Source organism: Oncorhynchus gorbuscha, linkage group LG01 (assembly GCF_021184085.1).
Source record: "Oncorhynchus gorbuscha isolate QuinsamMale2020 ecotype Even-year linkage group LG01, OgorEven_v1.0, whole genome shotgun sequence".
NCBI lineage: Eukaryota > Metazoa > Chordata > Actinopteri > Salmoniformes > Salmonidae > Oncorhynchus > Oncorhynchus gorbuscha.
In genome coordinates this window covers 43,807,488-43,831,458 of record NC_060173.1, presented here as the reverse complement: position 1 = coordinate 43,831,458, position 23,971 = coordinate 43,807,488, and the positions used below count along the sequence as shown (strand labels likewise).

Here is a 23,971-nt window from a genome sequence, read left to right as displayed (position 1 = left end):
GTGCCTTATTGAGCTTTGCCGGAGGACTGTGTTTGTCACGTGATGTGTGCCTTATTGAGCTTTGCTGGGGGACTGTGTTTGTCACGTGATGTGTGCCTTATTGAGCTTTGCCGGAGGACTGTGTTTGTCACGTGATGTGTGCCTTATTGAGCTTTGCCGGAGGGCTGTGTTTGTCACGTGATGTGTGCCTTATTGAGCTTTGCCGGAGGACTGTGTTTTGCCCCTAGTAACTTTCTTTATTACTGGCCGCCCATGACTACTACTGTAAATATATGCTGTCTATTGTTCACATTCGGTAGTGTATGTATTTTTTGGGGGCTTGATGTTAATTGGCTATGTCCTTAACCATATTACCCAGTGTGCAATTCCACATGTAACCCGTCCTACCAAGTACCCACTGGTTCAGTTGGATGTTTGTACAAACGTGTTATGTGATATCACCTCTGCTTGGAAATGTCTTGTAATGATTATGTAATATGTCATTTATACATGTACTGAACCACAATTCTGATTTTAAAAAATATGACAAGCCTGTTTCATGGTTATATACTGTAAGTCTGTATGATTTTATACAGAGGAATTCCAGTCTGTAATTTCAACATGTTATTTCAACATGCTTCCATTGGTCCAGCTCATCACCCCCTCTCTCTATTTCTACCGTAGGAATGGGATCCTACTCCAGCACCTCTGGATCACTAGAGTACAGGTACGACAGAGGCTTTCTTTTCAATGGGGCCTTTCTTACAATGCGTACTGTGATTGCTATTTCTCCAGCAGAACAAGTGTAAATGGCCGTATGTTCAGTGCATTTTTTCTTGTCTGGTTCAGCATCTCTGAGGAGGACCCGGGTCCCCTGCGGAGTTACACTGAGGGGAGACAAGGGACCAAGGTCAGCCGCACTTTCAGTTACCTCAAGAGCAAAATGAGTACTAAGAAGAACAAGGTGAGTCTGTCCATTCAGCATTTCCTCCTCTCCTCCTCCTGCTTCTCTTCCTTTCCTCTTCCATTTCCTCCTCTCCTCCTCCTCCTGCTTCTCTTCCTTTCCTCCTCCTCCTCCATTTCCTCCTCTCCTCCTCCTCCTCCATTTCCTCCTCTCCTCCTCCTCCTCCATTTCCTCCTCTCCTCCACTTCCTGCACTAGCAGAGCACAGGGCCTGGCTCAGAATTGTATGCGAGAGGATAAATCAAGTTGTATTGGTTAATTAAATTGAAGAAGCCCCAGTAGTACATTTTCACTCTGACCCTAGCGCTATTGTTCCCTCTTGGTCTTTCTGACGTTAAATCAAATGGATTATTAGGTGTTCAAAGGTTTCTCAATACATACAGTTCTATGGATACATTTATACAGAGTACATGTATTCAGAAGGGATTTACAGTATCTTTCTGTTAGGTAAGTGTATCCGCCTGTGAGGTGTGAGTAGCAGAGCGAGGCGCCTGTTCTGCACGCAGTAGGGAAGTCAAACAGGAAACAGAGGCATGCTGTGGTCTTTCTCAAAAAGCCGTCTGTATGGCATCACTGCTTCTGCGAAAACAAACCACTCTCTTAGACTTAATTCTACCATGTTTCCTGATAACATTACAGTAAAAAACAGTCACGCCCAGACCATGCATCAACACAGTTCTCTTGTGATTTTATTTCCCTGTGATTGTATCCCCAAAAATACATTTTATTTCCATTAAGATTTGTTCATACTTGAAAGTATGTACATTGTACATACTGTAGAAATATTTGCTGAGATTGCGAGCCAGAGGCCGGAAGCTGCAGTGGGGCTGCTGTGTAACAGAGACGGCAGAATACAGCAGAGCAGAGGCACAGCACAGATCCTCCCTCCACCACCCCCCTCATCCTACACATGGTATCTCACTTCCTCCTGGTGGGCTGATGGCTGGCGTCATGGGAACGCCAGTGTTCTGTCTGTAGAGGCTGTAGCGCCTTTTGTTCCAGACCAGCGAACAGACAGACTGTTACTGTAATGTTGTGTAGACGTCTCCTGGCACACGGTCGCTCCTTGAAGCTGAGGGCTGAGGCAGGACAGGATGAGGTAGGGGATATTGGTCATTTGGGACTTCTGGGAAGAAACCGGGAGTTGTTAGTCACCATAATGTACTTTGTCACTAACTACTGCATGTCGAAGGTGTGCCTCGCACTTTCCCAATGTCACTAACTACTGTATTTGTTTATCATATCTACTAGTTTATTTCTATGACGTCGAACAGTGCAGGGTTTTCGTTGGCAGCCTGTGACTTGTGTCTTGATGAGAAGGGGAAGAAGTGTCTCCAGCCTCGTTGTTTAGAGTTGGCTAGTGCCTGGCTCACGGCTCAGACGGGAACACATCATGATACACTCTCTTCTCACCACACATTCTTCCCTCTTTCAGGAGAATTGATTTTAGAATCTTATTTAGGTTGAGTCAGAATCACAGGATATTGGTTGTTTCCTGTACCCGGCATGAATTAGTGTCTATCTGTACAAAACACCCGATAGTGTGTTTTCTGTCAGCCCGGTGTATTGTATGTGGTTACGTTGATATACTGTAACCGTTTGTCGGAATTAAGTTTCTGTTTGTGAATGAGACTTCTAGATAGAAAATACGGAAATATTAGGAATGGGTTTTTGAGACTGCCAAAACACATGCCGTTTTGACTAGTGGTCAATGTTGTCAGCATACTTCCTTAGTATATCTTTGTGCAAGTGACTCATGCATCACGTCTTTGGCTAACTATTATCCAAGCGTGAGATCTATTTGTAAGACCTTGATTGCTTAACTACCGAAAGCATCACTGTGCTTTGACTCAGATAATTGATGGCGTTTTGTCTTTGTATCTCTAACAGGAGAAGGACAAGGAGAAGAGTCAGGGTAAGGAGAAAGACTGCAAGGAGAAGAAGAGCCTGAACGGCCATCTCTTCAGCTCTGTGAACCCAGCCCCCTCCACAACCTGCCACCAGTGCAACAAACCCATCAACACTAAAGAAGCCTTCCTCTGTACCAGTAAGACACCCCCTCCTCTTCTGTAAACCACTTCCTCCTCCTCCCTCCAGCCCACGTCAGGTGTTATGAGAGAGTTCCAGGGTAAGAGACACTGCTCTAGAGAGTTCCAGGGTAAGAGACACTGCTCTAGTTTTATTAACCCCTCAAAACCCCTATTTCTTTACATGGTGGTTATATAGGCCTATGATTGGTGCTGCTCTGGACAGTGGGTTTCTACCTGTAGGTTTTCAGGGGCCCAAGCTGTGTTTGCAGTCATTGTGTATCTGGTGATGGAACGTCCTACTTTGGCTCCAAGCCATGTGATTATTTTTTAAATTTTTTTATTTTTATTTTACTAGGCAAGTCAATTAAGAACAAATTCTTATTTTCAATGGCGGCCTAGGAACAGTGGGTTAACTGCCTGTTCAGGGGCAGAACGACAGATTTGTACCTTGTCAGCTCGGGGATTCGAACTTGCAACTAACTTTCGGTTACTAGTCCAATGCTCTAACCACTAGGCTACCCTGCCTAGTGGGGACTGCTTACTATATTCAGTTCCCTGAAACGGCCTAGTCAGCTTGTCTAGTTGAGAAAGTCCATACTAAGCAAAACACAGGAAATCCTACACGCCGAGGGTCTGTCTGAGGAGAACTTAAGAGGATGTTGTTTATTTTGGGGCCAACAGAAGTGGACGTATAGAACCTCTCTGTCACGACAGTATGTACATTCCTCCCACCATCTTTGTATGGACAGCAGCTTGCATTAGAACAGCAGAGCCTAGTTCCCAAGCATAGTTCTCAAACTCTTTTGTTTGTTGTCAGTCTGTCTGAAGTGTGATGGACTGGGTGGGTCTGTCCCAGTGAAGAGGGGGTGGGTGGTTAGATGGAACCAGGGACAGGGGACGGATGTGGCCCCCGGCCCAGCTAGTCCCCTCAGTCTTTCACTGGGTTGCATCACCCTGCCCCTGACACAGCTGGGAGAAGTCAGCTCTGCTCTTACAGCTCGGTTCTGTCTCTCTGCACTTTGCTGTGTGGTGACGAACATCCTGTCTGTCTATCTGTCTGTCTGTCTGTCTGTCTGTCTGTCTGTCTGTCTGTCTGTCTGTCTGTCTGTCTGTCTGTCTGTCTGTCTGTCTGTCTGTCTGTCTGTCTGTCTGTCTGTCTGTCTGTCTGTCTGTCTGTCTGTCTGTCTGTCTGTCTCACACACTAGCGGAGGATCCTGTACTGTAAACCCTAAGTTAGGTTTACGTGGCACATTTCTCAGAAGTGACTTAGTTTTAGACATGCAGTGTTTCACAGCATTGCGGCCCACATAGGGTTTGACGAGCACGGACCTAGATTTGAAACAAGCCCTTAGTTTTGACAATTGACCTAGTTATTCAGAGGTACCTTGATCAGTGACTGATCCTCGCCTCTATCTCCTAGCTAGAAAGTCAAATAGGGCTTTGTGGAGAGTGAGGGAGTTTCGTCTGAAATATAAAGAAATAGAGTTTATTCTAATGGACACCTGCCTCCTCTCTCTGTTCTCTCAGCTCAACTTTGAGAGATTCAGTCTGTCAGGATCTGTGTTTGACACACAATCAAAACAACTCCCACAAGTTGGCCACGGAAAAATTGAAGGGCACACACCCTGTTGCACAACACAATCCCCTCTCACTGTTTAGTACCTCCATCTGGGAGAGCGCAACAGCCTGTTCATTGTTGTCTTCCTTCTGTTCCGTCCCTGAAGTGTTGTTGTTGTGTTGGATGGGCTGGAGGTGCAGAGGAACTCTTTCAACTCAATGGCCTTTTCATACTCCACATTAATCCCGGATTCTTCTGTTAGTCATTGTGTCGCTTTTATGTGGTTAGATGAGCTGTTATTTGATGGCGCCTGCATTTTCTCAGCGTTTTCAGATTAGAATTTCCTGTTTCTCTAGTTTAGGGTGGTTCAAAGAAGCAGTGTTGATTTGGTATGAGTCACGTGATGCAGGTGAAACGAAGCTGTGTTGACTTGGTATGAGTCACGTGATGCAGGTGAAACGAAGCTGTGTTGACTTGGTATGAGTCACGTGATGCAGGTGAAACGAAGCTGTGTTGACTTGGTATGAGTCACGTGATGCAGGTGAAACGAAGCTGTGTTGATTTGGTATGAGTCACGTGATGCAGGTGAAACGAAGCTGTGTTGATTTGGTATGAGTCACGTGATGCAGGTGAAACGAAGCTGTGTTGATTTGGTATGAGTCACGTGATGCAGGTGAAACGAAGCTGTGTTGATTTGGTATGAGTCACGTGATACAGGTGAAACGAAGCTGTGTTGATTTGGTATGAGTCACGTGATGCAGGTGAACGAAGCTGTGTTGATGTGGTATGAGTCACGTGATGCAGGTGAAACGAAGCTGTGTTGATTTGGTATGAGTCACGTGATGCAGGTGAAACGAAGCTGTGTTGATTTGGTATGAGTCACGTGATGCAGGTGAACGAAGCTGTGTTGATTTGGTATGAGTCACGTGATGCAGGTGAAACGAAGCTGTGTTGATTTGGTATGAGTCACGTGATGCAGGTGAAACGAAGCTGTGTTGATTTGGTATGAGTCACGTGATGCAGGTGAAACGAAGCTGTGTTGATTTGGTATGAGTCACGTGATGCAGGTGAACGAAGCTGTGTTGATTTGGTATGAGTCACGTGATGCAGGTGAAACGAAGCTGTGTTGATTTGGTATGAGTCACGTGATGCAGGTGAAACGAAGCTGTGTTGATTTGGTATGAGTCACGTGATGCAGGTATAAGGTTGTATTTTTTCTACTTACATTAGAATCACAGTATTCTGTCCCGTGAGATGAGTGGAGGCTTTTTCTGCAGTGTTTGACCGATTGTTCAACCAACTCTTTGTCCTAATGTTGTTTTTCTTCTGATCGTTTCAGACTGCAATGCACAGGTCCATAAGGGCTGCAGAGACAGTCTTCCTGTGTGTGTCCAGGTCAAAATGAAGGTAACGTTTGGCTCTGCTCTGTCTGTAAAGCATCTCAACTCACATCGACAATGCGTCTTCACTCACACACACACAGGAACAGAATGTGCCTGCCCTGTTGGAGCTAGAAACACAAGCATTTCGCTACACCCGCAATAACATCTGCTAAACATGCGCATGTGACCAATACGATTTGATTTGATCAGTCTCTGTCTAACGTGTGAATGAATGGGTAACAGGCTTGTTATTGGCATTGATTTAGCGTAATACGTGATACTGTATTTCCGTTGTGTTTTTCAGCAGCAGAAGCAGCAGACCGTGGTAGATTCTGCGTCCGTGTCCGGAGTCATGTTGAGAAGTAAATGTAATACATACTTCTCTGTCCACTAATTCCATGTCTGTCTTTCTGATCAAACCTGTGTCCATGTCTGTGATCTGGCTGCTGAGGGGAGGACGGCTCACAGTAATGGCTGGAATGCGGTTAATGGAGCGATATCAAACGTCTGGTTTTCATGTGTTTCATTCCATTCAGTCCATTACGAGCCGCCCTCCCTTCAGCAGCCTCCACTGATTCTCAAGTACTGCATGTATGTATCCTCAACTACTGCGTGTATATTTGTAAGTACAGTACGTTTGTGTCCATGTGCAGTAGGCTGCCTGTGCATTTATGTGCACCCACACCTCCTACGAAATATATATATACTCATTTCTGTGTTTGTGATCAGCCACGTCGGCGGCGTCTCGGGAGCGTCCGTGGTCTGCCATCTTGCCCCCTGATGACCAGGCCATGGTCATGGTGGCGCCGGTGGTGCCTCGCAGGAATACCAGCATCCTCTCCAGCAACCTGTCCAAGAGCATCTCCATCAGCAACATTGCAGGGTGAGACACAACACCACTCAACCAGCAACCAGCTCACCATCGCCCCCTTCACATACCCCTTCACATACTCGGCTTGTACATTCTCATGCCGACGCGCTCATTACTGGACCTGTTCTATCACAAGTGTCGTGTCTAATGCATTGTACCGCAATTGTGCAGCCGGAGTGTGTAAGGGACTTATGTTTTCACTCTCATAGCCCCTCCTTCACTAACTCTGTTTCTCTCTCACCCCGTCTGTCTGTCTGTGCAGGCCATTGATGGACGAGATGCCTCTGAAGGGCCTGAAGTACCTGTCCCAGTCCACAGACTCACTACACAAGATCTCCAAGGTCAACGAGTCCACTGAGTCTCTCACCGATGAAGGTGAGTTACCCTGAGAGACCCCAAGTCACAGAGCCTGTATTGTCTAATCATGTTCCCCCATCATTGCCTGTATTGTCTAATCATGTTCCCCCATCATTGCCTGTATTGTCCAATCATGTTCCCCCATCATTGCCTGTATTGTCCAATCATGTTCCCCCATCATTGAAGGGCTCGCTTCAAATGAGTGAGCAAATGTGAAACACATTCAACATGTTCAGATTGCCTCCAATGTTTTCAGCCGTTTTATTTCAATGTTTTAATGCATTGTATTGATCCTCGTTCAATAATGAACCGTGTATGTGTAGGAGCGTGCTCGTCTGCTCACGGTGAACACCATACAGCAAGCCCTCATGTGCTCCTGTCTGTTGCCGTAGGGACTGAAATGATGGACAGCCAGCTGATGGGGGAGTTTGAGGCGGAGTCCAAGGATCTGGAGGCGGACTCCTGGACCTTCACTGTGGACAAGAAGTATGTGAAGGGGCTCAAGAAGGAGGTGGTCAAGAGACAGGACGTCATCTACGGTAGGATGTCGCGCTACCACTCATGTCACCTCACCGGGATACACTTTGTTTTCGTTCACGCAATTTATTTGAGATGTTGTCATATCATCAGCGTGGCGGGTTAGGATATCGGTTACTCAGTACAAACGCAATCGTAGGATGCTGTTCATTGGGAATTCACTCTATAACCCCTCATCTTTAACCATATATCCTCTCCAGAGCTGGTCCAGACAGAGATGCACCACGTGCGGACGCTGAGGATCATGTCTGAGGTGTACAGTAAGGGCCTGCAGAAGGAGGTGCAACTGGATACCCAGGTAGTGGAGCGAGTGTTCCCCATGCTGGACGAGCTCCTGGAACTACACACACACTTCTTCGCACACCTCCTGGAACTCAAGCGGAAATCGTCCATCGAGGGCCGGGACGACGGTAGCTTCCTCATCCGCAAGATAGGAGACGTGCTCGTCTCACAGGTCAGCATGGGGGGTGGGGGACTCGGGAGTTTAGATGACGTTGTGGAAATGTTGTGGAAATGGATTATTAATCGGTTTGTTGGTAGTAATCTCACGGGATTTTCTTGTGTGGTGTTCAGTTCTCGGGTCCCAATGCCGACCGCATGAAGAAAGTCTATGGGAAATTCTGCAGCCGCCACAACGAGGCGGTCAACTTCTATAAGGAGCTTCACACCAAAGATAAACGCTTCCAAGCCTTTATCAAGGTATGGTGTCAGCATGATGTTTGTTTACCCATCCTAGTCTCACCATTATAATGTATGGAAAATAATCCCTCTCTCCACCAGGGGGTGCCAACACTCTGTTGTGATTTTTTTTGTGTGCATTTAAACACACATTGACATCTGCTTAAGTCATCATTAAGACAATGTATGAAGCACTATATGAGTATCTCTATTTTATTTGTTTATCAGAAAAAGATGAGCAGCACAATCGTCCGAAGACTAGGCATCCCAGAGTGCATCTTATTAGTGACACAGCGAATAACCAAGTACCCTGTGTTACTACAGAGGATACTGCAGCACACAAAAGGTGAGAGACACCTCCTGTGAGACTTATAATTGCACCTCTACTGAGAATTGTTATATAGTGTTATTCTTTATGCTTTGAATGCCACTTGGTAGCAGAAAGAACCGCGATGGAGATTGTTGGGGAGTCTTGACCTCTGGACAATATGTATTGACGTGACATGCTGATCTTTGACATGTGCAGAGAACGAGGAGGACCATGACGATATAACCCAGGCTCTGAGGCTGGTGAAGGAGATTCTAAATGCGGTGGACAGCAAGGTGAACGAACACGACAAGAAGAAACGGTTAAAAGAGGTGTACAGCCGTACGGACAGCAAGTCCATTCAGAGGATGAAGAGCGGCCAGATGTTTGCACGGGAGGACCTGGTGCGAGGCAGGCGGCTGCTGCATGACGGACCACTGCAGCTCAAGAACTCTGCAGGCAGGCTAAAGGGTACGGCACCAGCCTCATTTATCACGGTCTCACTCTCTTTCTTGCTCTCTCCTGTCTATCCTCTCAATCCGTTTCTCTTTCTCCATCTCCTCCCTTTCTCATCCTCTCCTCTCTTTCTGTATTTCTCTTGCCCTTTTCTCCCTCTCTTTTATCGCTCTACCTCCCCTCCCTCTCCCCCCCCCTTCTCTCCTCCACTGATCCCGACTGTTGTTTTCCACAGATGTCCAGGCCATGCTGCTGTCTGACGTGTTTGTGTTCCTCCAGGAGAAAGACCAGAAATATGTCTTTGCCTCACTGGTATGTTATGTTTGTTATTCATTGTGTATTCTACACATTGTACCACACGCTGTAGTATTCCTACCTCTTAAGAATTCATTATGTATTCTACACATTGTGCCACACGCTGTAGTATTCCTACCTCTAAGAATTCATTATGTATTCTGCACATTGTACCACACGCTGTAGTATTCCTACCTCTAAGAATTCATTATGTATTCTACACATTGTACCACACGCTGTAGTATTCCTACCTCTAAGAGCGTCTGCTAAATGACTTAAATGTAAATGTAAATTCATTATGTATTCTACACATTGTACCACACGCTGTAGTATTCCTACCTCTAAGAATTCATTATGTATTCTGCACATTGTACCACATGCTGTAGTATTCCTACCTCTAAGAATTCATTATGTATTCTGCACATTGTACCACATGCTGTAGTATTCCTACCTCTAAGAATTCATTATGTATTCTGCACATTGTACCACACGCTGTAGTATTCCTACCTCTAAGAATTCATTATGTATTCTACACATTGTACCACACGCTGTAGTATTCCTACCTCTAAGAATTCATTATGTATTCTACACATTGTACCACATGCTGTAGTATTCCTACCTCTAAGAATTCATTATGTATTCTGCACATTGTACCACACGCTGTAGTATTCCTACCTCTAAGAATTCATTATGTATTCTACACATTGTACCACACGCTGTAGTATTCCTACCTCTAAGAATTCATTATGTATTCTACACATTGTACCACATGCTGTAGTATTCCTACCTCTAAGAATTCATTATGTATTCTGCACATTGTACCACATGCTGTAGTATTCCTACCTCTAAGAATTCATTATGTAATCTGCACATTGTACCACATGCTGTAGTATTCCTACCTCTAAGAATTCATTATGTATTCTGCACATTGTACCACACGCTGTAGTATTCCTACCTCTAAGAATTCATTATGTATTCTGCACATTGTACCACATGCTGTAGTATTCCTACCTCTAAGAATTCATTATGTATTCTGCACATTGTACCACATGCTGTAGTATTCCTACCTCTAAGAATTCATTATGTATTCTGCACATTGTACCACATGCTGTAGTATTCCTACCTCTAAGAATTCATTATGTAATCTGCACATTGTACCACATGCTGTAGTATTCCTACCTCTAAGAATTCATTATGTATTCTGCACATTGTACCACACGCTGTAGTATTCCTACCTCTAAGAATTCATTAAAAAAACATATATATATATATTTTTACAATACGAGTATTAGTTTACTGCAAGATTAGCTTGCTCTGCTGTTACAATACAGGTGTATCTATGTTTTACCAGCTATATTGTGTAAGACTGGCACACAAGGCTATTGTATGGTAGATGCACGTTTTAATGACATTGGCATGGTTACACTTTGCTGTCCTGCAGTTTTTTAAATCGTTCAGTGGAGATTGGAGTTTTCATTCAGTTCCCTTTTCCTTGGGCTAAACATTGCATTTCCCCAAAGTGTCTTCCATAGAAACCTCCCACTGGTCTATACATCCTTCAATAGAACTGGTCTAAACATCCTTTCACCTCCTTCCTCCCGCTCCTTCCCGCCTCTCCCTCCATTCCTCCCCCTGTCTTTCCCCTCCACCCCCTCTCTCCCATCCCCCAGGACCAGCGGTCCACAGTGATCTCCCTGCAGAAGCTGATTGTGCGGGAGGTGGCTAACGAGGAGAGGGGTCTCTTCCTGATCACAGCAGGCATAGAGAAGCCAGAGATGGTGGAGGTATTGGCCAGCACCAAGGAGGAACGCAACACCTGGATGCAGCTCATACAGGACGCCATGCACTCCATGTGAGTCAGTTAGACAGGAACACACATGGATATAGAAATACTTGAATGGGAGAAGCCCCTCAGACCACAGCATATTAGCTTGACACTACATTTACGTTGACATTTGAGTCATTTAGCAGATGCTCATATCCAGAGTGAATTACAGTTAGTGCGTTCATCTTACGATAGCTAGGTGGAACAACCACATATCACAGTCATTGTAAGTACATTTCTCCTCAATAAAGAAGCTATAAGCAAAGTCAGCGCTAGTAGGGAAAAAAGTAAAGACGCGAGTGTTAGTTTACAAAAAAAAAGTTTTTTTGACATCGTTTTTTTCCCCATGCAGTGCAAATGGTTTGATTGATAACTGATTGTGTATGTGAACAGAGAGAAGGATGACGATGAGGGAATCCCCAGTGAGACGGAGGAAGACAAGAGACTGCTGGAGACCAAAGCGCGGGAGATGAGAGGTAAAACCGGTTCTCTTTTGTTCTGCTAACCATTTGTCCCAAAGCGGTGGTCAGTGGCGTGATAGACGGGTCATAACCACAGTGGGTCTCTGTCTGTCTGTTCCTCTCAGAGCTGCTGAGGAAGAAGGACGAGCAGATCGTGTGTCTGTTGGAGGAGAAGGTTAAGGTGTTCAGGGACATGTGTGAGGGAGGCAGCGGCCCGGCGGAGGAGACCAGCCCAGCCCAGTCCATCAGGACCAAGATGCTGTTCAGAGCCACCCCAGACTACGTCACCAAGGGAGAGCCCATCATGAAGGATGCCCTGAGGGAAGGTGAGTCAAGAGTGGACGGTCGGCTGCCCAGAGACCACACACACACAACACAGGTGACCCTTGATCCAATCACTGGTGACCTATTGAATTACTTGGTCACATGGCCCAACCAGTGATTTTCCCCTGAAGACACACAGAACCAATCAGAAGTAATCAGGGAATTACTTGAAAATCCCCTTTATATAATATAATGCCAGTAGCAGCTGAAAGACCAGGGCAGAGAGATGACAGAATATTGCTGAAAACACGTTTTTGACCTAAGTCAGAGTGATATATGGTTACTTGTCATAGTTATTTATATCCTTGTTTTTCCTCTGCAGACAGGGATGGAATCAATGCATAAGTGTAATCTGATTCAGCAGTGTAGAAAGAAAACAAATGGATTGCTTTAATACTGCAGGTTGAGTAATGGGCCAGATATTGATATTTTCCTCCTTTTCTCCTCCCTAAGTAAGCCAGTTTATGTAGGTCTGACCGGGTTGCTTCAGCTGATAGAGTAGTGTGTGTAGTCGTCTTTACTGAAATAGTACAGTAGATGTGTGTGCATGTGCGTACATGTAACCAGGCAATGGTCACAAGACCTGGCAAATAGCAATGATAAACAGCACACAACTGTGAATGATTTTATGTCACGGCACTGCAAGAATGCAGCACCAGAGTAGAGGTCTGCGCGGGCCTGATTTCTTCATCCCGCACCGCCCGCTCCCTCTGCTTTTAATCCCGCACCGCCCGCACCCTCTGCTTTTCATCCCGCACCCTCTGCTTTTCATCCCGCACCGCCCGCACCCTCTGCTTTTAATCCCGCACCGCCCGCACCCTCTGCTTTTCATCCCGCACCCTCTGCTTTTCATCCCGCACCGCCCGCACCCTCTGCTTTTAGTCCCGCACCGCCCGCTCCCACTGCTTTTAATCCCGCACCGCCCGCTCCCACTGCTTTTAATCCCGCACCGCCCGCACCTCTGCTTTTAATTCCGCACCGCCCGCACCCTCTGCTTTTCATCCCGCACCGCCCGCACCCTCTGCTTTTAGTCCCGCACCCGCCGCTCCCACTGTTTTTAGTCCCGCACCCGCCGCTCCCACAGCTTTTAGTCCCGCACCCGCCGCTCCCACTGCTTTTAGTCCCGCACCCGCCGCTCCCACCGCTTTTAGTCCCGCACCGCCCGCTCCCAACTGTTTTTAGTCCCGCACCCGCCGCTCCCACCGCTTTTAGTCCCGCACCCGCCGCTCCCACCGCTTTTAGTCCCGCAACCGCCGCTCCCACAGCTTTTAGTCCCGCACCCGCCGCTCCCACCGCTTTTAGTCCCGCACCCGCCGCTCCCACCGCTTTTAGTCCCGCACCCGCCGCTCCCACCGCTTTTAGTCCCGCACCCGCCGCTCCCACCGCTTTTAGTCCCGCACCCGCCGCTCCCACTGCTTTTAGTCCCGCACCCGCCGCTCCCACAGCTTTTAGTCCCGCACCCGCCGCTCCCACCGCTTTTAGTCCCGCACCCGCCGCTCCCACCTCTTTTAGTCCCGCACCCGCCGCTCCCACCGCTTTTAGTCCCGCACCCGCCGCTCCCACAGCTTTTAGTCCCGCACCCGCCGCTCCCACTGTTTTTAGTCCCGCACCCGCCGCTCCCACAGCTTTTAGTCCCGCACCCGCCGCTCCCACTGCTTTTAGTCCCGCACCCGCCGCTCCCACCGCTTTTAGTCCCGCACCGCCCGCTCCCAACTGTTTTTAGTCCCGCACCCGCCGCTCCCACCGCTTTTAGTCCCGCACCCGCCGCTCCCACCGCTTTTAGTCCCGCAACCGCCGCTCCCACAGCTTTTAGTCCCGCACCCGCCGCTCCCACCGCTTTTAGTCCCGCACCCGCCGCTCCCACCGCTTTTAGTCCCGCACCCGCCGCTCCCACCGCTTTTAGTCCCGCACCCGCCGCTCCCACCTCTTTTAGTCCCGCACCCGCCGCTCCCACCGCTTTTAGTCCCGCACCGCCCGCTCCCAACTGTTTTTAGTCCCGCACCCGCCGCTCCCACCGCTTTTAGTCCCGCACCCGCCGCTCCCACCGCTTTTAGTCCCGCAACCGCCGCTCCCACAGCTTTTAGTCCCGCACCCGCCGCTCCCACCGCTTTTAGTCCCGCACCCGCCGCTCCCACCGCTTTTAGTCCCGCACCCGCCGCTCCCACCGCTTTTAGTCCCGCACCCGCCGCTCCCACCTCTTTTAGTCCCGCACCCGCCGCTCCCACCGCTTTTAGTCCCGCACCCGCCGCTCCCACTGCTTTTAGTCCCGCACCCGCCGCTCCCACCGCTTTTAATCCCGCACCCGCCGCTCCCACCGCTTTTAGTCCCGCACCCGCCGCTCCCACCGCTTTTAGTCCCGCACCCGCCGCTCCCACCGCTTTTAATCCCGCACCCGCCGCTCCCACCGCTTTTAATCCCGCACCCTCCACTCCCACCGCTTTTAATCCCGCACCCTCTGCTCCCACCGCTTTTAATCCCGCACCCTCCGCTCCCGCCGCTTTTAATCCCGCACCCTCCGCTCCCACCGCTTTTAGTCCCGCACCCGCCGCTCCCACTGCTTTTAATCCCGCACCCGCCGCTCCCACTGCTTTTAATCCCGCACCCGCCGCTCCCACTGCTTTTAATCCCGCACCCGCCGCTCCCACTGCTTTTAATCCCGCACCCGCCGCTCCCACTGCTTTTAATCCCGCACCCGCCGCTCCCACCGCTTTTAATCCCGCACCCTCCGCTCCCACCGCTTTTAATCCCGCACCCGCCGCTCCCACTGCTTTTCATCCCGCACCGCCCGCTCCCTCCTGCTGGCTTTCTGCCCAACTCCCATCCGCTCCTGCAAGAACTTGTCGCAAACCCAACCGCTGTCTTGCAATGTTATTTAGGGCGTATGTGACGCAGGTCACTTGCCAGCCATGGCAAAATATATATAAAATGTATACAAAATATGCAAAAACAAAAAGTGGAAAAATAACCAAAGAAATAGGTTAAATTACCAGATATTCTCACGTGGCTTATTATATTAGGCCATCGTTATTACTGGGCAATATCAGCCAATAGGCTAGATGAGGGCTATGTCTTATAGCCAACCTTTTAGGAGCGGAGTGAGTTCCAGACGGGGACAAATGTGAGTTATTAATATGTATGTCTAGGCAATGTAGTAAACTATAGGCTAATCATATTTAGGAAGTTAATGTCCCTGGAAAGATAACTGCCCGATGCTTCTCCACCCATACATAGGCTATAGCCTCTACTCTAGGCTATTTGATTGAGACCACACGCGCACCAGATCTCGCATGTGCTGTACGGTTACTGAACTTGAAGCAGCAAGTCTGATAAGTGCGGGACACTTGCGCTACGTTTGGCATATTTGGATATTGCCAGAGTCAGATAAATGAGTAACCAATATTTATTGAAAACGCTCATTCACCATGGTAGCCAATATGCATGCTTTGCGCACAGCTCCTCCTGGGCTGTTCTTGTCTATTAATGTTTTCTGTGGACCCCAGGAGGAGAAGCTGCTGTTTTCACAACACCTAATGGGGATCCTAATAAAATACCAGATACACTCAAGAAAAACTCAAATTGCTGAAATTAGTCAATGAAATCAATGATGAGAGAATATTCAGATGAACTGATTACCTCATAATTGAAGATGAACAGCCTACTACTTACTTTAAAACCACCATACCACTACTTTACTTATAATGCTTTGATGTCTGGTAAAACAAATGTCTTGAGAACATCTTACATAAATCCTAACATGGTCCTCCCACTTGCAGAAAAACCACATGAATTGGATGATCAAATGTTTTGACTGCAGCTCGACTCACTTTGGCTGAGCGCCGTCCACTTCTTTCCGTTATCAATATTTATTTACAGACACTGTAGTAAACCACAGCCTGATCATAGTTAAGTTCATTTCCTTGGAAAGATAACCGCTGTCTGATGTTCCGCCCATGCATAGGCAACCTACTCTATTTCATTGAGACCACACATACACTAGGCACACTTGATCTCACACGCCACACTAGGAGAGGTAGGCTACTGAAGTTGAAGCAGCAAACCACGCCGCAATGATCTCTGTAGCCCTCTACACCGGAGTGCAGGACCTATCTTCACGGGTGTGGTTTGTTTGTTTCGTTCCAGTGGAGACTCTCCATGTGCTGGTGAATGGCAGTCTGGGCGGGGCCGTGGGGCAGCAGGTGTCCAGTACCCAGGATGCATCGGGGGGTAGTGTGGGGCCGGTTTGTCTGCCTCGTCGCGCTGAGACCTTCGGAGGCTTCGACAGCCACCAGATGAACATCTCCAAGAGTAAGAACACCTCCCTTTCTTCCGATGTACCCTGACTGGCTGTCGTACTGCAGCTGACTGTGGTTAACAGTAGCTGTGGGCTAAAGGTGTCCTCTTTTTCATTCCAGATGGAGAGAAAGAAGATGTGGAGGACTCATTAGACCTTCGGAGGACTGAGTCAGACAGTGTGTTGAAGAAGGTAATTACAACTAAGCTCAGAGATGTGTGTGTGTGTGTGAGTGAGCCACAGTGAAGGATGCACGCACAACACACGCCCACCACAATGCACACGCACATACACACACACACACCACGCACACACAGTGCACTTTGTGCATGAACTTTACATTCTTTTGAACTCTCCTAACCCATGCCATCAGAAGGGATTTAAACTGAGCTGTGTCTCAATAGGCCTGCTTCTGCCCATCACCACCACTGACATTAACAGACAGACATTAGCCCGGCCCTGGGCCCTGGACTGAGGTCTGAGCTAAGCTGAGGAAGTCCATGTCGTTAAGGCTCCATTAGGCTAGGTGATGCCCCTGGGCCGGGCTGTGTGGGAGCAGTCTTGTGCTTTGAACGCCTGTAATCTCCTTTGCTCAGGCCCAGGCCTCTCCGGCAGGCAGGTGGGATCAAGCTCTTCCTCCGAGGGGGTGATTAACATGGCCCCTCGCCTCAGTAGCTCCTTAATATCTCAGTAACTAACTGCAGCTGTGCTTGTCTTCATCCACAGGGGGGCAACAACAACCTATTGCTGCTGCTCAAGAGGAACAGTGAGGTAGGTCTGACTCCCACGCTATGTTACACTACCAGCATACTGTACATCCCTGACTGACTAACTGGCTGTGTGAGAGAGGCATTATTACTACTTGCTCCCACGCCTCTCTAGTCTCTGCTGGACAGCACTATGCAGTAGGTTATTTCATAGGAAGTATTTTATTGTATGTGTACCTACTGTGTAACCATATGCAGAAGTGAAGTGTTTTATCATCTCTCTTCCTGACTAATAGCAGGTCCTCCACAGTGTCACATATCTCCATGATCTCCTCAACACGCTGCAGGTACGGACACTCTTCCTCACATCTCCTCTCTAGACCACAAAGAGCTGCAAACCAGTCGCACAGACACACACGCGATCCATTAGTATAGGGGATAAAACTGTTTACATCCGTGTGTGCTCTGCAGGCAGTGGTGGTTCAGCAGGACACCTTCATCGAGGACCAGCGTCATGCTCTGGCTGAGCGGCCAGCCTCCCGCCACTCCTCCACCTCCTCCCTGTCCTCCTCCTCCTCGCGGCCCAACTCCCTGATCGAGCAGGAGAAGCAGCGCAGCCTGGAGAAGCAGAGGCAGGAGGTGGCCAACCTGCAGCGCCAGCAGGCGGCCCACGCCGACGAGAGGAGGAGGAGGGAGAGGGAGTGGGAGGTGAGGGAGTCGGGGCTGAGCGACAGGGAGGCGCAGGTGAAAGAGCAGGACGAGGAGACGTTGAGGAGGCGCGGGCAGCTGGATGAGGAGAGGCAGGAGCTGCAGAAGAGGAAGGAGGAGTATCAGAGGGATCTGGAGAGGCTGAGGGACGCCCAGAGGAAGCTGGACAGAGACAGGGATACTCTGCGGCGGGAGGCTGAGATGGTGGAGCAGATGAAAAAGGCTGAGGTGAGCTAGAACAGTTGGTTCTGCAATCCCACCGTGCTGCTCATTGCTCTCCGTCTGCCACCTTATACTACTGCGCTCCAGAAAGGACGTACCTGCTATTATGTGACAGCGTTTTTACCACAAATGACTACACATACATTATTTAGTGATGCCCTTAGAATAACCCTTTAGTTACTGCTTACCCTAACTTCCACCTGGGCTCAAGCCTGAGCTTCTAATCCTAAAGCTAACTATTTTTCTCGTTGCGTGGTGTTTGATTTGATCGGTAGGCAGAGCAGGCACACAGGACCCAGCGGACGCCCTCCACCACCTCAGAGGAGTCCATGAAGTTCCAGAGTTCCACCTCTCTGGATAAAGAGCCTGGTGGAGGGGAGGCAGAGCTGTCCTCCTCCCCCGCCACCAAAGACCCCTTCCTCAGGATGGGCTCCAGGAGGAAAGGGAAGAACCTGAACCCCTTCTCGTCCTCGTCCTCCAACGCCAGCTCTAAGGCCCAGAGCAGCACAGAGGGCCAGAACCAAATCCCCAACCGCCTGATGCAGCTGGCCATGACCAAGGACAAGAAGGAGAAGAAGAAGAAGAAGGGGAAGGGACAGCAATCACAGCCAGGTACAACAAGCAGCACATGTCTTTGTAAGGAAAATAGAGCCATGGTAAAAGTTTACTTACCTGTGCTAGACACTGAGGGATGTTGTTACGGTGTAGTCTTAATTCAATTAAACCTCCATCTTTCTTCTCCACAGATCCCCAGAACACTGGGGTCACAGAGCTTCAAGCCGATGGAGAGATCTTCTTCTGCTGATTCCTTGGTCCTCCACTATCCCACAATGCCCCACACTCACAGTGACTGCATCAGCTGACTGCCCAGACTCTGTACTAGCGTGGGAAGATAGATATGCACCCCATTGACCTGAAGGGGATGGCCATGGACAGGAAGTACAACTAGAGCATTTCCTGTGACCTTTATAGGGAAACATGCAGACGCTTCCCAGCAATTCTGAAGTGTCGAGTTGTGACTTTTGGATGAACAGAATTAGGATTCTGCAAGTCTGATGTGGCATGGATTGGACTGGCTTGCATGGGTTGGTTGCCTTGGCTTTGATAGTGTTCAGATATGATTTGGACAGTTTCAGGAGTTATACCATGGCTAGAGGAAGTTTTATCATTCATGAAGTATACAGTAGCTAACATTCATTTTCTATCCGAAGGGAAGATCTGCGGGTGCCGTGGGACCTGTATTAGAATGTTCTGCATTTTGCAAATTCAAGTATACCCTAATAGCCAAAATGACAAAAGAGAGCATACGCACTATTTAACAACTCCAGTTCAGTGAGTCAAGCTTATATAATGGTGTTTCTTGTCATACTTGTTAAGGTATTGCTTAACACTGGGCCCCATAATGCTTCACTCCCGCCTGTAAGGAACTAGAGGCTAATTTCTCCCATCAACTCTACATCAAAAGTTATGCAATGTAATCACTCAAATGGGTGGCAGGTAGCCTAGTGGTTAAGAGCATTGGGCCAGTAATCGAAAGGTTGCTGGTTTGAATCCCTGAGCTGCTTAGGTGAGAAATCTGTTGTTTTGTCCTTGAGCAAGGCACTTAACCCTAATTGCTCCTGTAAATTGCTCTGGATTAGAGTGTCTGCAAAATGACTAAAAGGTAACATTTTAAAAGTTCTAAAGAAAAGCGACTCAAGGTCCGGGCAGAGGAAACATGACTGACTCAGAGTTATGACAGGAGGATGAATGAGTCTGGGAGAAATGGAAGACGAGCAAAGAGAAAGAATAGCTTATAGCAGAGGAGAGAAAGATGAGCACGTCTCAGAGAGAGCGAGAGAGCCAAATGAGGAAGAAAGAGAGTCTGTAAGGGAGATAATTGTCCACTTTGCAATTGAATGTAATGATGAAAACTGTTTGTTACGGTTCCAGCAGACGGAATGGGTAGAAGAAACATTTGCGGTACTTGTTGTATTCCTCCACTGCACACTTGAATTTGTGAACCATTTTATTTGTCAATCACTGCAATGCAATACTGGCACACATGGTTTGAAGGTGATGAGCACTTTAGATTATATTCACTCTGTTACAAGAGAAGAGACTTTCTCCTTGACTTTGAGTGACAATCATTCAAATGACCCAGAATGAGTCGAAACTAAGGAATAGCTATTTTACAAGAATGGACCGAAATTCTGATTATCTTCCCATAGTAATATCTGAATGCTGATATTGGAATATATTAATCTAGACCTGACCAACCATTCCCTTTGTTAATCCCATTGGAATTACACTGATAAATCAGCCTGCGGGACAGGCTGTTCTTTTATTAAAACCAAACCGAACCTTTACTCTGGACAACCCCATATTTCCCTATTTTCCCTGCAGTCTGCTCTTGTATTGATGGACTGTGGTGCCATAAACTCTCTTGTGCCTCTCAAATGGTCCAGAATAATTAATGTCCCTGGATTTTATTCATAGATTTTTTTCCCCCATCCACGCTCCAGTTTCGGGTTTTGATCCGTATAACCAGAGCTGCATAAAGCCTAATATTTCAGCAGAGGTATGTTCTTTCTCTTTTCTGCCGATGAGCAGAATTGATAGCGAAAGCACAGCAAGGCCATCCCCTTTCCTGACTGTCTGTAAAACTGAAATATGGTGCTAATCACTAACTCATAACTGTTCTGCTTATTTTTTTCTGCCTTGGCTAATCTTGCCTTTTTTTTGACCATCAGACAGAGCTTTGTCAATTTCTCCCACCACTATTCACTCTGTGGCATTTGTCATCTTGATATCTCACAACAATTCCCCCTGGTCATGTATATAAAACGTGAATCACCACGTTAACATGGTGTATTATGGCCTTGCTTAGTGATTTTAGAAAAGTGAAAGCATAGGAAGGGATCATTTGGCATTTTGATTGATTGGGTCATTCACACACTGACTTGCATTAAAAGACAGATTCCACTTTTGACAGGTGTGAACGCACCTACAGTAGATCCTACCACTTTATATTCCTCCAGGAATATATGCTAATTATCCCGTCAACATGAACTGTCATGGCCGTCTATGGTGTGGAAGTTGAGCAGTGATGCAGTAGCTCTGAAATGTTGTACATGACGCATTGTGGCAAATGCAAAGATATTATGCTCAAATTGAAATGCACTATTAACCAGCATCTGTGAGGGGTTGGAGTGTGTTTGACAGTGATACTGTAAACCAGTGCTTTTAAGGTAAACTGTTGTTTGTACTAAAAAGGTACAATTTTTATTTTCTTGCTGAATTCCATGTAAAAAAATAAAATAAAAAAAGGGCAAAGCAACAATTATGTAAATATGTGTCATGTACAAATTCAACTTTTAAAGTATTGATTGTGGATTTTTGGATCAATTTAAGCTTTTTATAATGAGGCTTTATTTATCAGTGTCCTCCCTGTTTTGGAGGCATAAAATGTACATTCATTTTCCCCTTAATAAATAACTATTATTGTTTGTCAACTGAGATGTGTGTCTGTGTCTATTTTCTCCCCTTGTTTTCGTGTGCTAATAGCTTGTACTAGAATAGAATGGCTTTGGTGTACCTCTGGACCACACATAATGGCCAGTCAGTCAGGCAGGACAGGATCGTGTTTCTCAGTTATTGGGTGAATGTATGCCTTAATTGACTTGACTGATGCCAACTGCATGGAGGGTAGTATGTTTGATTTAGCCACCTGTTGTTACTCTCTCTCTCTCTCTCTCTCTCTCTCTCTCTCTCTCTCTCTCTCTCTCTCTCTCTCTCTCTCTCTCTCTCTCTCTCTCTCTCTCTCTCTCTCTCTCTCTCTCTCTCTCTCTCTCTCTCTCTCTCTCTCTCTCTCTGCCGTTCTTCTTTGCAGAGGACGTTGTCTGTCTTTGAGCTGGTGGGTTCAATTCCATTGACATGATAGAAATATGCTGTTTTTTCTCACTAAAGCTTGCTTCTTCATTCAGCTCACTGCTAGCTCTTTGGGCTGAGAGTGGCTTCAGCAGGAATTCTGTGGGAGAGGATGTGGCGGAGCCCACTTCTGGACGTGACTAGCTCTGCCTTTGTCCGTGACAAGTGACCCTGCCCAGCTGGCCTGCACCATACCGCACTGCGCATAGGAGGAACGCAGGACTTTAAGGTAAGAAAATGGTTTGTAATCAGATCCAATCTTCATCTTATCCCAAGTGTTGACAGAAGAATGCACTCATTTTTCTCAAGTTTGTCATAAAAAGAACGGTTCATCCAAATATTTGTTTAACTCGTGAAAATACCAGTGGTATAACTAACCCATTAACCACCCTTTAGTTTCTGTCTTACTGAATTTTATGTTGTCCAAATTAGTATCCGTATTTGACGTTTATAGTCAGATTGATAATGGTATTTGGATAAGGATTACAGACCGTTGTCTTTGGCTGTAGTGAGCATTCTCTGGCAGATTCTCTGAAATGTCACACACTCAGGTCCAGATCTATATACATTCCGAAAGGCCCCCGAGCTCCAGCCTACAAGATGTCTGCCATTATAACTTCACCAAACCACATATTAATCTTTGCTAGTATGACCTTTTCAAAGTGTTTCCAAATCCCCTGGCCCTATGCCCTCCCTCTCTCCCTCCACTGCAGTGGAAGAATGACTGGGCAACCTGTCACACCATTAGAATGTGAGCAGAGCAGATCAGCAAAGATTTGGCTTGTGACGGATTATATTATCATGCATTGCTCACAGTCAGTAGTGACCTTTCTCCAGCTCCTGGTGCAGACTGGTGTGTAATGTGAAAGAGCCAAGCCATTCTGCTCCATCTGGGGGAAGAAAGGAAAGGGACAAACAATCAAAAGAAACCTGAGCCTTTGTTGTGTTGCGTGACGATGGGCATATAAATATCGTCCGTATGTTCGCTAGAACAATAGTGGCAGCCTGGTGACATGAGTCATTATTCCCCTTTTACATACAGTATTATAGGACAAACCTCAATGAGCTGATCGGTGTGATAGTAAACATAGTGGAGAGCTGGAGTTGATCGTTTTTCATTCAGCATCACTCCGTCGAGGGAAATATAGTGGTATTCTAATAAAGACATCTACATATGGACACGGCCTGATCATAGAGAGCTGTTTATTCTCTGTTGGTTGGCGAGTGATAGTGACTAGGGTGGGTCATCTAGCTGGTTAGTGATTTATGTTGGCAACATATCACGCTGCATCTTGGTCCACTCTTTATGATGAACGTGACAGAAGAGCCTACCAAAAAATGGACCAAGCAGCGTGGCCAGGAGGAGCAGACATCATGGACATGGGAGGATATTTTGGACGGTAAAGGATCCTGGACGTGGGAAGAAATCATGGCCGGAAAGGATCGCCTTCCATGGGAGCAGACTGACGCAGCAGGGGAGCATCAACGACGACTCCGGGGTTTGCAACCCCGACGCAAGCACGAGAGGCACACAGGGTGGTTGGCGGAGCCAGGTTCCAGACCAGAGCCAACTCCCCGCACTCACTTTAAGAAGCGTGTGACTGTTCAGGTACCATGTTATGCGGTGATACGCACTGTGTCTCAAGTGCGCATTCACAGCCCGGTGCACTCGGTGCCAGCTCTCCGCACTTGCCGTGCGAAAATGAGCATCCGGCCAGGACGGGTTGTGCCGGCTCAGCGCTCCTGATCTCCAGTATGCCTCCTCGGACCAGGATATCCTGCGCCGGCTCTACGCACTGTGTTTCCAGTGTTTCTTCACAGCCCAGTGCGTCCTGTGCCAGCGCCCCGCACTTGCAGGGCTAAAGTGAGAATCCAGCCAGGATGGGTTGTGCCAGCTCTACGCTCTAGTCCTCCACTGCGCCTCCACAGTCCAGTACGTCCTGTGCCTCCTCCCCGCACTCACGATGAGGTGCGTGTCACCAGCCCGGTGCCACCTGTACCGGTCCCACGCATCAGACCTCCAGTGCACCTCCACAGTCCAGTAAGTCCTTTGCCTCCTCTCCACACTCACCCTGAGGTGCGTGTCACCAGCCCGGTGCTACCTGTACCGGT

At 47.7% G+C, this 23,971-nt stretch overlaps 1 protein-coding gene across 8 annotated transcripts in view; it reads left to right on the top strand.

Annotated features, from left to right (window-relative positions):
• LOC124038181 (A-kinase anchor protein 13-like) overlaps window positions 1-21,448 on the top strand; it is a 99,320-nt gene extending 77,872 nt beyond the window's left edge. For 4 of the 8 annotated variants that reach the window (XM_046353781.1, XM_046353764.1, XM_046353724.1 and 1 more), the window contains 23 exons: window positions 664-706; window positions 829-943; window positions 2,833-2,989; window positions 5,870-5,937; window positions 6,217-6,280; window positions 6,642-6,795; window positions 7,046-7,158; window positions 7,533-7,679; window positions 7,878-8,131; window positions 8,251-8,376; window positions 8,584-8,701; window positions 8,882-9,133; window positions 9,354-9,430; window positions 11,083-11,264; window positions 11,631-11,713; window positions 11,824-12,024; window positions 16,163-16,327; window positions 16,435-16,505; window positions 17,040-17,084; window positions 17,317-17,367; window positions 17,492-17,956; window positions 18,226-18,562; window positions 18,697-21,448. In XM_046353781.1, coding sequence (XP_046209737.1) covers window positions 664-706; window positions 829-943; window positions 2,833-2,989; window positions 5,870-5,937; window positions 6,217-6,280; window positions 6,642-6,795; window positions 7,046-7,158; window positions 7,533-7,679; window positions 7,878-8,131; window positions 8,251-8,376; window positions 8,584-8,701; window positions 8,882-9,133; window positions 9,354-9,430; window positions 11,083-11,264; window positions 11,631-11,713; window positions 11,824-12,024; window positions 16,163-16,327; window positions 16,435-16,505; window positions 17,040-17,084; window positions 17,317-17,367; window positions 17,492-17,956; window positions 18,226-18,562; window positions 18,697-18,755 — 3,347 coding nt within the window. In that variant the 3' untranslated portion in view covers window positions 18,756-21,448. The remainder of the gene's footprint in view (window positions 1-663; window positions 707-828; window positions 944-2,832; window positions 2,990-5,869; window positions 5,938-6,216; window positions 6,281-6,641; window positions 6,796-7,045; window positions 7,159-7,532; window positions 7,680-7,877; window positions 8,132-8,250; window positions 8,377-8,583; window positions 8,702-8,881; window positions 9,134-9,353; window positions 9,431-11,082; window positions 11,265-11,630; window positions 11,714-11,823; window positions 12,025-16,162; window positions 16,328-16,434; window positions 16,506-17,039; window positions 17,085-17,316; window positions 17,368-17,491; window positions 17,957-18,225; window positions 18,563-18,696) is intronic. The other 4 variants (XM_046353754.1, XM_046353729.1, XM_046353745.1 and 1 more) reach the window with 4 other exon arrangements.
• Window positions 21,449-23,971: the final 2,523 nt, after the last annotated feature.